The sequence below is a fragment of the Poecilia reticulata genome, linkage group LG21, assembly GCF_000633615.1.
Source record: "Poecilia reticulata strain Guanapo linkage group LG21, Guppy_female_1.0+MT, whole genome shotgun sequence".
Taxonomy (NCBI): domain Eukaryota; kingdom Metazoa; phylum Chordata; class Actinopteri; order Cyprinodontiformes; family Poeciliidae; genus Poecilia; species Poecilia reticulata.
In genome coordinates this window covers 22784510-22797705 of record NC_024351.1, presented here as the reverse complement: position 1 = coordinate 22797705, position 13196 = coordinate 22784510, and the positions used below count along the sequence as shown (strand labels likewise).

Below are 13196 nucleotides of genomic sequence, written 5' to 3'. Positions count from 1 at the left end.
AAGAATTTGTTTGGCAAATGCTTTTGACAGATTCGCTTCCTTATAAACACAGTTTGGCATCCAGCGTCATTTCGAAACAGTTCTGGAATTGGTCACGTGACTTGCTGAAACCAATACGCGCACCGACTCCGGTGTTTGTCTATGGGCTTGATGCATGCGCCGGCGCGTCGGTGTTGCTGGACCCATCACTACTAAATCCGTAGAAATCCAGCGGTGATAGCGTGGGCATTATTTTTCAATTTKTTTTATTTTATCAAAACCAAATAAGTTGAGAAAAATAAACTCTGGTAGCTACAGCTAATTTTACTAAAGCGCCCYTTAAGGAGGCAGCACACCTTAAGGATACATCAACATTATTTTTCAACTTAACTTTGAAATTTTCCGGTTTCAGTACTTCCGTTAGGTCTATGACATAATTTCCTTACCGGAGGTCCCGTAGAAATAAATTGTACCTCATATTGCTGGTAGGGCTTGTTTGACTGCTGTGTATGTTTGAAAATATGTATTTTTGAAAGTATGTATTATTAGTCGTGAAACTGAAGACCATAAATAACCAAATTAACGCATTCTTTGTAATTCTCTGACTGTGAAAAGGAGTATTTGCTTTGTTTTGAAACGAACATCGGAAGTACAGATGATGAAGTTGTGTCCAACTTCATCATCTGTTAGTTAACCTCCTGTATGTAGCCTATTATGGAAGAAGGGGGAGCAGAAGCCGGGGGATGTCTGATTGAGAARGACTGGCTGGGATTAGCTCTCTGAGACGTGATTTGGGAAGATAACCCTGCATACCGGAAGCCTGCGAAACGTCTTCCTCGGCTTTAAACAATAACATAACCGAGAGCTAAAATCACGAGTTAGCACTAAGTCCAGCATGGATCCAGCAGCTGGAGAGAACCGGGCAGCAGCGCCAGAAGCAGCGGCAGCCCTCCCCCATCGAGGTTAGGTTTCGCGGCAGCAGTCGAACCTTTTACGGCGGTGACTATCTAGGCGCGCGGAAGACACGGGAATCTTTGTTGCCGTTTTGTWTTTCTTCWTGGGACACAGCTGGGCTTTCTCCTCGCTTTGTTACCAGTTTTACCGCGGTGACAACCCTCCATTTGGCTGACTTGGAGTAGCCTATAAAGTCCCGGAATCTTACGGACTCCCTGCAATAGTTTTTTTTTTTTTTTTTAAGCTTTTTTCTCTACCGCTCTTTCTGACGGACGCGGCAGTCATGTTTGCAGTGCGCATAGTCACCGCAGACTACTATCTCGCAAGTCCCATTAAAGGCCTGGACGTGTCTTACTCTGAATTCAGGGAGAGTGAGGTGAAGAAGGTACCGGTGGTGCGGATATTTGGAGCAACGCCTGCAGGTTTGTCACTCATTTTTCTTCCTTTGGCGAAAAAAAAGCATAACCTCACTTATACAGTCTTTAAGCGCGCACGCGCATGGGACGTGCTTGTTGCTGCTGTTTGGACTCTCGCGTGCACAAATACAGTGTTGAGGGAAACCTAGCGGGTCGGGTGTTGTATGCAAAACGGCAGGAAGATGTAGTTTGGGTGTTGACACGTTGTGGCGACGCGACCTGAGCCGCTGTTGCTGCCAGCAGCAGCAGCAGCAGCAGCAGCGGTGGGAGTCCTCCGCTCCCTCCTCCCCTTCGCGCTGCTTTGTTTTCTCCTCCTGCTCCATCACGGTGTGCTGGTGGTGGACATGTTTCTGCTGGTAGCAGTGGCACATATGTGCTGCCCAGGAGCAACTTCCAACCATAGCGTTGTGGTGGCTTTTATTGTACTTACAGCAACCTGTGGAGCGCGGACAGCGTGCTGCCACATTGTCTAGTTAGTTTGAATACGTTGCTTTTAAAACAAACAARCATTAAAAAAATAATAATAAAAAAACCCGACATGGAGTTCAGGGATATAAAAGGATACACGAGTGGACTGGATCAGCATCCTGATGTGAAGAGTAGAGCTGGTTAAGCAGTAGTTGTCCTCCTGATCACATAAAAGGAGAGTCTTTTGTGTGAGAACATCTTGTTTTTATTTCATGCCTTAATTATTCCCATTAGTAGAAATGTCATACATAAAAAAAAGACGTATCAGTATGTGATTTAGACATTTCCCTCAGTTTGACGCACTGCCTTTACTGTATTAAATGTGTTTTTAAGATACCCACTTTAGGCACATTAACACCCCCCCCCCCCCACACACACACACACAGACTGCACATAGTATCATTTCCCTTCTTAATAGCCCAAACTACCTTGTTTTCTTTTCTCCCTATATTTTCCCAACAGATCAAAATGCAATTATTTTGCCTTAACTGTATTTTCAGTTCTTAGTTCCCCCACTTAAAAAAAGAAAGTTAACCCCCCCCCACCCTTCCATTCCCCAATCAGCCAACCCCCGCTACATTGCAACCTCCACTAAGGATTTATCTCCATTGAGGATTAAAGGATTTAGGATGGAGTGGGTCAGAGTGTCGGTTGTAATTTGGGCCTGTTTGCATCTACTTGTGTACGGTTGTGTTAAAACGAGGATTTCCACTTATCAAAACAGAATAAAGCTAATCTAGTACAAAACATCAGTCCCAATTATGAGCAGTGTCCCATTGGAATGAATATCATCTAACTGGAAATTATGTTTGGGGAAAAGGAAGAGAAGTGAACAACCTCAGAAAATACAGCAGAATCCACTCAGTAACATCTGGGCATTCATTTCTTCTAAGCAGGTAACAGTATCTTGTGTGACACAACACAAGTCAATTATTAAAACCTTTTGCTAGACCTGCTTAAAATATGTATTTTCCATCAAAGATAGAATTTTTGTTGGATCACGTTTGTCTCACTCATAAAGAAGCACTGACGATATTCCAAGTTCTGCTAAAATGGCAACACCTTTGTTCTCTTGGGTCTAACCTTCCTTTGTGGGGAATGTTTAGTTTGGATGCTACTGAGCTCTCTCTGTGACTGGTTCCCTCCATATTCTCACAGTTTCATCCTCCTCCGGTTCATTTTATGACTCTATTCCCAGAAATAAAATCCCATTACCATCTGGAACATATTGCAGCAAACGGGGATCTTTCTTGGTTTTTTTTTTTTGTTTTGTTTTTTTTTCTCAAAAAAATTCTTTCCTCATTGAAAATCGGACCACACCCTTCCAGGTCCATTCACTCTCCATGCTTTTCTTTTGTCCTTGCATTGAGTTTAGTTGACCAGTGAGCAGTTTAGGTAGTTGTGTGCCAGCTAATCCCTGTTTTTAGCCACCATGTGGCTCTGGCTGGATACCCATGCCTCATGTTCCCTGTCCTTCCCTGACCTAAGCAGTGAACACTCCCATCCATCTCATGTGTAATTTGATGCCACACTTCCTGCTCCCACCCTCTTTCCCCTTGCTGGAAGTATTCAGWGGCGGTCCTGCTGGTGTGGCAGACTGTTGCATACGAGAGCATTCCTGGAGAGAGGAGATAAAGAAAATCTGTTGTGAAAGTTTTATTTCTGATCAGTTTGTTTCTAGCTTCACAGGCAGCAAAGTTCAGCAATAAAACTACATTCACACTGCAACCTAAAGTTCTTTATTTTTTTGTCCTTATGCAACCCATGTCTGATCTTGTCATGACTCTGAACAACACAGATCAGATTTTTACAAATGTGACCCAGACCACTTGGATATGCTTTCCTAAATCTGATATGTATATCTTTTCAAATGTGACCTGTGTGTATGGTGTAGGTCAGTGGTCCCCAACCCCCGGTCCATGGCCCGGTACCGGTCCGTGGACCAATTGGTACCGGGCCGYGCAAGAAATGATTAAATATTTCCTTTTTATGTTTATCTGAGTCTGGAGGATCTTTTATTTTGAAAATCCTTTGACCGGATTCTCTCGGTTACTTGCGCWCCAACACTGAGGCCACAAGCAGCAAAATGAGTAAGAAACAGATCAGACGTCTTTGGAAAGTTTCTTTGCAAAGGGGAAAAGGCCCAGAGAAGAGACAGGAGAATGGATTTATCCCGGACCGGTAGGTGAATCCCACATTACAAGCCCGCTCTGCGTAACATGCGGCGACCGGCTGCTAATGAGGCAATGAAGCTTCAAGCTGCTTCGCCACGTAGAGACCAAGCAGGCTGTGGATATAAGCAACACTTCGGGTGTCATTGTCTCCCATCACTCCCAGATGGGACCGTCTCGTTGCAGAGAAGCAAGCTCAGGGCTCCCGTTAGTCATTATCGTGAGTTAAAATTTTCACAAAAGTAAAATGTTAGTTTTTGTGGCGCATCTGTATCTTATTTTGAAGGGATATGTAAACGTTACCATAGCGACCAGAGTCAGAGAGCGTTTGGGCAGTGGTCAAGAGGAGATGAGTAGAGCTTGTGAGTCTGAAGTCTAGTTTAGACGGCAAGATTTAAGAATTGTCGGCCGATTCTCCAAACCTCTGTGACCACAGAGCTGATAAAAGTACAACAGGTTCATCGGTTCGTGTTCAGCCACACGGCACGAACCGAGTCCAGTCACGAACATCCCGATTCCAGAGGATAATCCAGTAAAACCCCCAACATAGTGGGAATTTAGAATAACCAAACACGGATGACGATGTAATAGCAGTAGTGATAGTTTGTGTACTAGTTTTAAGAGATAAAAGACGTAACAAAAAGAAAAGGCGGTGGATAAAAGGCGACGGGAGCAGCCGCTTTATTTGCTGCACTATGATTTGGAGGTGACTATGTTTTTTTAACATTTTTAACCGAATAAACACAATAAACATATATAATAATGACCTTTACATATAATAATAAACATTTCCACATATCATCTCCGATATCCACCGGACTCACAGTTGAGCGATATGTCAGCTGTTTGGGATTCCCCTCTGTTCTTACGTCACCGCGCTTTCTGATTGGCTACCTGTCACATTCAACAGGTTTTATTCTCGTTCCCAGTCAGGGAAAACCCCACAGACTGCGATAAAAAGGCCAAGAAGAACCAAATTGGGCATATTGAGGCTTTACCGGGAACACCAACATTTCAGTAAAAAAAAAAAAAAAAGTTGAAATCAAAATTGAAATACGCAGGTCAGGCTTTTTAAAAATTGGTAGGCAGGGATTGGCCAGAAAACTGCAATCGGTGAACCCCATCAGACGATAATGTGCTGGGTCCGTTTGAACAACCACTTTAAAATCCCAAGATACACTACACCACTAGCATCCATGTTTACTTCCTCAAACACTGAGCTACACTACGTGTGATCTTACTGCRTCTTGTACTGCACATGTGGGACACTTTTAGGACATTTGTAGTTCACACAGGAGATCACATACAAGCTACATTGGAAATGAAAACAACCACACACACACACACACAAAAAGAAAAAAACGATTTCACAAAAGTCACAATTGAGCATTAAGGCCTGCTGTGTTAATGTATCCTAAGAGCTTATGATGCAACCTTTTGAGGATTGCCAGAATCGATTTTTCACACTTGGTGATAGTCGGCTCGGCCCAGATGTTGCTGTTGCCGATATGTTCTGGGTCTTRAGGCGGAGAGGCTGGCTGGTTTAGATCTTTACTTGTACATCTAAATGTTTATTAAGTTTGCATAAACAGAGAGAGGGAAACTGCATGACCAGCCAAACAGAATGGGAGGCCAAGCAGGGACGGATTTAGCTCCCTCTCCAGAGTAATCCTTCAGTGATGGGTTTTTGCTTTTATGCAAAGGTTGGCAAGAGGATGGGGAAAGTTTTATTAGAGGATCCTTAACCAAAAATATTCTGTTTCTGTAGCCTGGTACCTAAAGTTGCAGTCTTCAGCCAAGCTTCTGTCTTCCTTGCGACTCCCAAACTCAGCTCCTCCAGACTAGCGGGAGCAGCAATTAGCAAACACTTACTGGAACTGAGCATCTGCTGAGCTCATCATACGTACTACTTCTCAGTTGTAAATGGTATCATAGAGAAGCACTGTTGTGCTTCCTGATGCCAAAGGCATTAGGAAGTTTTCTTTAGACTAGATTCTTAAAGTTTTTGTGATTCATCTACTTATCCAAAAGATGGCTAAGTTTGAGTCTTGTCTGCATTTACAACTAAGATTAGTTCTGTTGCGATTGTGGCCTAGAAGTACTTGTATTTAGAACTTTAACTTGTCAGATAAAGGTCTGAATTATTTCTTTTGATCGGTGGGTCATTGACCAAATCTTATGATGCTGAAAATCGGCCTATTCCACTCAACCAGCTGATCTTGTGGTGTGCTTTTCTATTGTCCTTGCTCCCTGTTTACTTGGGTTAATTTCTAATTCTGTTCTAATTTCTGTCTGTGTTGCCTGTATTTAGTTTATAACTACTACAAACAGATTTGGCAACTTTTCTGTTTCTCAGTCACCAGGCATCCAGATGATTTGTGGTGTGTGGTATCTGGTTTCAGAGAGGCTTGTCCAGACACCATCAGGGCTGCCACAGCCTAGAGCTTTAATAGGTAAACAGCCACTGAAGTCTTCCCTCTGCCTTTTACTCGTCTGTGTAAATCACAGAAAAAATTGGGAGGAGGCTTTGTGCTTAGAGGCTGTAGTACCACAGTCTGGATGACTGACGGAAACCAGGAAAATCCTTTAACTCTAAACTAAGCATATAACTTCAATAAGAGTCCGAACAGTTTTATTAGAAGTCACTGAACTGTATTATCTAATTCTACAATGCCATGAATCACATTTGGTGATTTTTTTTTTGTTTTTAAATCAGATGCTTTAGACCTACAGCTTTGTGACATAAAGTCTCCTGTGGCGCTTAGAGCTTTTCAGCTAATGAATTTAATGGCTGTCATATCAGACATGGATCCATTATACTGGGGTTAGAGATTGAAAGAACAGCCACTGCTGYTCAAGGTCCAGATAGTTTTCATATTATGCTGTTTAGGCCTGTCGCAATAAATTAATTAATTGCATAATAAATTAAAACAAGCTCAGTAATTCCCATTTGCATGATTTATTGTTTTTCTCTTTCTACCAAAATCTCTTCCCGTTCTAGTATTAAATGGTCTTTAGAATTTTTAAAGTTTATTGATCTTTCACAGTGTGTTCTTCCATTATTATGGCATTTCCATTACATTACTTGCTTTTCGTAGTAACGTCTGGGACAATTTATTGCCCAACAAAATATGTTATAGCGACAGGCCTCATGCTGTTCATGTCATGTTTCTGTGTTCTTTTCAAACATCACAAAAGAAACAAGCTGTCCTTTTAATTTATCTTCTGTTCCTAAACAAACGCGTCTTGCAAAAGTCTTATCAAAGGTCATGTCAGCATTTGATCTATGAGATTTATTGATTAAAGCTAATGCGTTCTCAAAATCAGAATGTTTTTTTTTCTGCATGCAGCCCCACCCACAGATAGAGAAACAGGCCTCATCATCTTTCACTGTCATGTTTCCCTTTAAAACATATTTCACTGTCAGACCTGGAGAAAAAAAAGAGCCTACATGAACCTTTAATCCTTCCCATGCAGAGGCTGCTGTGCTGCCCACACCAGCCTTTCTTTAGTGGGGTTCCTTGTTTATCTGAGCATACAGTGGCTGCCTTGTTGTCCTTGCTGCTGTTTTAGCTCATTAAATCAGATTGATGGATCTAGAGCTCAGCACAGCTCCTCTGCAGGTACTTGCAGACTACAGGGATGACGCTGCCGCAGTCCTCTCCTCTTCATGGTTTCAGGTGGGACAGTAACATCTGGAGCTTTTTTCTCTCAGCAATCTTCAAATTGTAAAATCCTAAGCCTGAATATTTTTTGTCTTCTGTTGGAAAAAAAAACCCTTTATGTCTGTGGTTGTGGCCCAGCTGTTAGTGATCCAGACACAAGGACACACACCCAGCAGTTGGATAATCTCGATGAAACCATGATTTGTCTTTAAATCTCATGTTCTCAATCAGGGAACTGTAACTCCAGTTCTCCAGAGCTACCGTCCTGCAACCTCAAGAAAACTGAATCGAATGAGTGGTTAAAACTATAGTAAGTAACGTTTTATATAAGAATGTTTCTTTTAGCATATATGTTAAAATTATGATGTTGTGACAGTGTAATATCAGACAGGTAATCTGAAAAAAAATCAAGTTCCTCTGCCTCCTCCCTGTGGTCCTACAGCTGCCTGTCAGAAACAACCAATCAGAGCCAGGAGGAGGGTCTTAGCATTGTCAATCACCCTTTTGTACACACTGCTCACATCCTCCTCTTRGTCTCTGCTAAGCTACAGCTTCTTCTCCACACAGGAGCCTGCTGTGTGGAGCACATGCTAACTAGCTTTCATATTCTCCAGGAACTCTTTGTTAATGGAAAACAAAGAGTTTTCCAGGAACAGTAAATTGTTTCTCCACCAGTAGCACAGCTGCATCTTGTACATAAGTGTGATTATCTAAGATCCACCTCCTGGMTCTGACTGAGTGGTGTATTTCTGCAGATAGCAGTAGGACCACAGGGAGAAGGTCGAAGAGCTCCTATATATGTATTTTTTCCCCACATAATCTGTCTGATCATAAACTGTCAGAACATAATGACAGTTTTAAGAAATAAAAGCACATCTTGTGAGAGTCATTGTAATATTAAAAAGCAACAATCACAGTATTTTACCCAGAATACAAATGCAGATTTACATTTATAATTAATAACTAAGCAAATTACAACGTCTTTAAGCTGGATGCTTCAGGTACTGCCGGTTATAATGCTGTTGAAGAGTGAGCTAGCCTTCATTTATCGCCATGGTGAGCAAGTAGTCYTTTTGGGAGCAGATAACAGAAAGTGTGTGTGTCCTTTGATTTAATTTTAGGAATACACCAGCATTTAATATGAAGTGCTGGTTAATAGCGAGGCAACTGTGAAGCAGGTTTTTACTAAAGCTGTCCATTCTTCTGTTGTTTATCAGCCGTCTATAAAGAGAGAGGCCCATGTTGACGCGTGGTGTCGGGTCATGTCAGGTCTTCTGGCTTGTCTCCTGCATCATCAAGAGAAAAAAAAAGGGGAGGGCAGCTTTGGAAGCCAAAAAGAAGGCTCCCCACTCGGTGGTCCCAGAGGGCTATTGTTAGTGCTGGTAGGAGAATCCTGCAGGGGTTAGCAGCAGAATAAGACCTTGTTGAAAGTGAATGAGAGGGTTAGGGGTCTAAGAAAAACCTGAATCAGTGCAGCGGTGGGTTAAAACTGTGATGCTCTGCTGTCTACCATTGAGGACTGTGTGGATGTGATGCATGCTTGTGCACAACACACCGACAATGCAGATTAATGCCTGTGTGCAAACATATTTGTGGAAGTGAACTACATTCCGAGAGTTTCTGTGAAGATGGTTTATAAAGAGCCTGCTCTTTTGTTTGTTTATGTGAGGAGGTCTTGGAAAACGTTCATTTGGTATGGAGTGCAATTGAACAAATATGCTTTGTTCTTTACAGCAGCAGTCTGCATGCATTTCAGCTGCACGGTGTGAAAGTCAATGAACTCTTTCACCTCCTCACAGTTCAGCGTTGCTGTAACCACGAGCCTTTCCCCATAAGGCTTCACACTGCCCGAGTCCTTATGATCAATTCTTAATTCCATAGCAGTGTATGCTTAATCTGAAGAAGGAGAGCAGAGAGAAGAGGTGGAGAGAGTTTCTGGCCAAAAAAATTAAAAAGAAACACAAATGGAGTGTTTCTCTCTGTGCTGTTAAAAACTGTAATTGGCATCTTCAGCTTGAGTTCTGCATATGTGAGAAGCTTTCAGGGGCAGTCTTCTTTCCAGTGAGGTGATGAAACCCCTGTGCTGTTACTTTCATGTGTTAACTTCCTCTCCATACCCCCAGTGGCTATCTCACACAAAATGTAGATCTTCTTCATTGCCTCAAAATGAAACCTTTATTTCTTAACAGTTTTTCATGGCCATTTGTTTTTCAGACCGTAATCTGTTAACGATGCCGAGAGTGGGAATGACAGAAGCCGAGAAGAAGAGAGCAAAAGGGGAGGATGAAGGAGGGAGGGTGCTGTTGAAGAGAGCAGGCATACGTGTGAGCATTGCTCCACCAATGCGCCAGCAGAGCCGCCGTTCCGTTCCCACTCTTCATGATGTGTGCCGGAGAGCGAGACGCGCTGTGAATATCAAATTTGGAGAAGCAGAGAAAAGGAGGGCAGGCGGTGCTCAGAAATCTCTGTTGTGTAGTGAAAACCCACAGCGGTCCTCTGATCGATGCATTAATGAGTCATTCTGTAGATGCARGCAAACTGTCACACACTAACACACACACACACYATCATCCAGCAGATTGGGTTTTATTAGCTTTAAAAGTTCTTCTAGAACTTTGAAACTGAAGGACGTGTGTGTACGGCATAACAGGATGCAATTTGCTGAGTTTTGTGACCAGGGTATGAATAGAAATCTCTGGATGTTATCAGAGTAGCTGCAGGCAGCTGAAGGATTCCCTCTGTGTTGCTCAGGCAGCCTCTATGTGCTGATCCCTGATGTCCTGCTCCAGGTAAACATGGGTCATTATGACAGTCCCTTAGTATGTTAACCTAGAGTGAAATCTAATTTATAAAACAGGATGTACAATGTTATTATTAGTAGTAGTAGTAGTAGTATAAATAATATACATGCTTTTACAAAAATCTTGAATAAATCCTTAAAGGCACAGTATTTAACTTTTCTAAAAATTGGTTTGGACATTTGTTGAAACTGCCGCCATGTTGTGAGAATGAGACATAAGCTATGAAAAGATCTATCTTCTCTTCCTCCTCCAAAATAATGATTTTTTAAATATAAAAAAAATCACATTATTTTGCCATTACAAATGTTCCAATGTGGCTCTCTTATAAGGAACATAATGGGGTGTAAGAGCATTCTTTTAGCCAGCTGACATGCAGTGCTCAGCAGAAGGTAGGACGTGCTGCAGAAATCTCGGGTTACATTAGGGTTTTTCCTGGAATCTCACTAAAAGGACTTTAAACTGTAGGTTTAGTGTGACTTAAAATGTTTAATAGTTTAAAACTTGTCTTTTAAAGCATACATCGAACCTCAAATCCGGCCTATGTTTATTCCAGCCTTTTAATTTTTTTTTTTTTTTTTACTGAATATCATCACCCCATTTTAAACTTTTGCTGCAGTCCATGTTGCGTAGAGGGGAAGGAGTGTTTTCAACAGGAGCTCCTTTGCCCTTTGTTCTCACCTCATGCCCCCCTGTCCTTAACCCCCCGGGCCTTTCTTGCAGGCCTCCTGTGAACTCGGAGGTCCCCACTGAATGCCTTTAAACTGCTGTGGGCAGTCCCTACCCTCCTCCTCCACTCATTCTGTGGCCCCACACTCACATTCCTTAACATCAGGTGGTCACAGTCATTATTTGGGACAAATTGGAAGTGGATCCAAGTGAAATGGCAAAGCCCCTTTTGATGCTGTGTGGAGCGTGTTCTGACCAGAAYGACACACRGGTTAAAACATCAAATACCATTTAAAACTCACTGGAAGAAACAAAAATATGCAAAGTAGATTACAATTTAATCTAATAGATCTTAGAAAATGTTAAAAGATAAGGGAAGCTGGTGCATACGGTCAGTCCAGATAATTCTGAGGTGATTTGTGTTCAGTGTGTCTGTTAGTGAGTGCACTCTGTGCCCCGTCTTGCTGCTGCCTTCAGGCTGTGCTTGGCCTACATGTCCCACGCTGATGGGTCCTAGTATTGATATGTGCAGTGCTGGTCCCAAAAAGACCCACTACAGTTGCCCATTCTTCTCCCACTCATTCCGTCTTTGCCTCTCTAACGAGAAGCTTTCTTAAGGACATGACTTGGTTTTTGCAACTTTCATTATGCACACTTTTAAAAACTTCAGCTTATGAAGAATGAACATGGATTTAAATTTGTTTATGAACAGCAAATGAAATGGAATTTCACATTTTATAAGTTTATATTTATTTGTGATTTTAAAAAATGTATTATCGTCATAATAACGTCATGAAACATTAATGAAAAGTTTCACTAAGGAAACTTTTCCCGTTTTAAGTGGAAAAGCTTAACACATTTACTCTGCAAGAGTAAATTCATCAGTAATCTATAACTTTGCTTGGATGCTTAAGCACTGGGTCTTGTTTCCTTACTCTGAGTCGGCTTTGAAAAACATGACTGAGTCTTGTTTCCTTACTCTGAGTCGGCTTTGAAAAACATGACTGAGTCTTGTTTCCTTACTCTGAGTCGGCTTTGAAAAACATGACTGAGTCAGAGATATGACCTTGCAGTAAGGTATTAAACTGTTAGATATTGTGAAACGAATGTTGTGAGGGTAATTGAAAACAGCTCTTTGAATAATGCAACAACTGGCTTACTTTATTCTTGAAGTTTAGGAATATTGAATGTAGACTTAATTAGAATTGCACAAATTGCAGTTTTCTGGCTGGTCACTGATCTAAAAAAAACAACAAAAAAAACATAAAATTGGCTACAGYRGGTGGGTCCATCAGTCAGTCCTCTCTCACAGCAAACATAAAGTGGACAGTGGTGGATTTTCACGTCTTTGCAGAGATATGCAAGATTGGTTTCTAATGTATCGGCTGAAAACCAAACGCCCAAAATCAAGGAAATTGAGACCAATTTGTTGGTGCACCTCTGGACTTAATCTTTGCCCATTTAAAATAGACTTTGGTGGCTCTGTGGTGTGTGATCTTAGGCTGATCACACACCAGGCTGTCTCTGATTCACTCGTRCCATATCTACATTCACACAGCAGGTAAATGCAGCCGGCACCTGATGGTTTTGTTGTTTTTTTTTTAAAGGGACAGTATTGAATAACATCAACCTTTTTGAGCTTTCCATCATGGTATAGTGTTATTCCCTCATCAAAACAATATCCTGGAGTGTTGCCTTGATTCTTTCATGCATGTTTGAGAAATTTAGTCTCCCATGGCAACCATTCAACTGTACAAAATGGCTGGGTGCACCAAAGTGCAGCTCTTCCTCTTTTAAAGCTTTTCAGAGCTGGAGAGTCACAGATTCCGCCTCACAGAGCAACCCTCTCACAATTGAAGGAACTAGCTAGCTCCTTCAGACTAGCCAGCAACAATTGGCAAACACCTGGTGGAACTGCACATCTGCTGAGCTCATTACAGGAGCTAATTCTCAGAGCAATACTGGTAAAAATKTTGATAAAGGGTTAATAGAGGAGCCATGTTGTGATGACTTCATGAGTTTCAGAAAGAGCAGGAGTTTTTAAAGAGACAGAGACCCAACTTCAAGGCATTAAAT

The 13196-nt window shown here is 41.8% G+C and overlaps 1 protein-coding gene across 1 annotated transcript in view; it reads left to right on the top strand.

Moving 5' to 3' along the window:
- The first annotated feature begins 663 nt into the window (after positions 1-663).
- rev3l (REV3 like, DNA directed polymerase zeta catalytic subunit) overlaps positions 664-13196 on the top strand; it is a 61554-nt gene continuing 49021 nt past the window's right edge. The window contains exon 1 of the mRNA XM_008398541.2: positions 664-1355. Within this exon, the coding sequence (XP_008396763.1) occupies positions 1217-1355 (139 nt within the window). The 5' untranslated portion in view covers positions 664-1216. The remainder of the gene's footprint in view (positions 1356-13196) is intronic.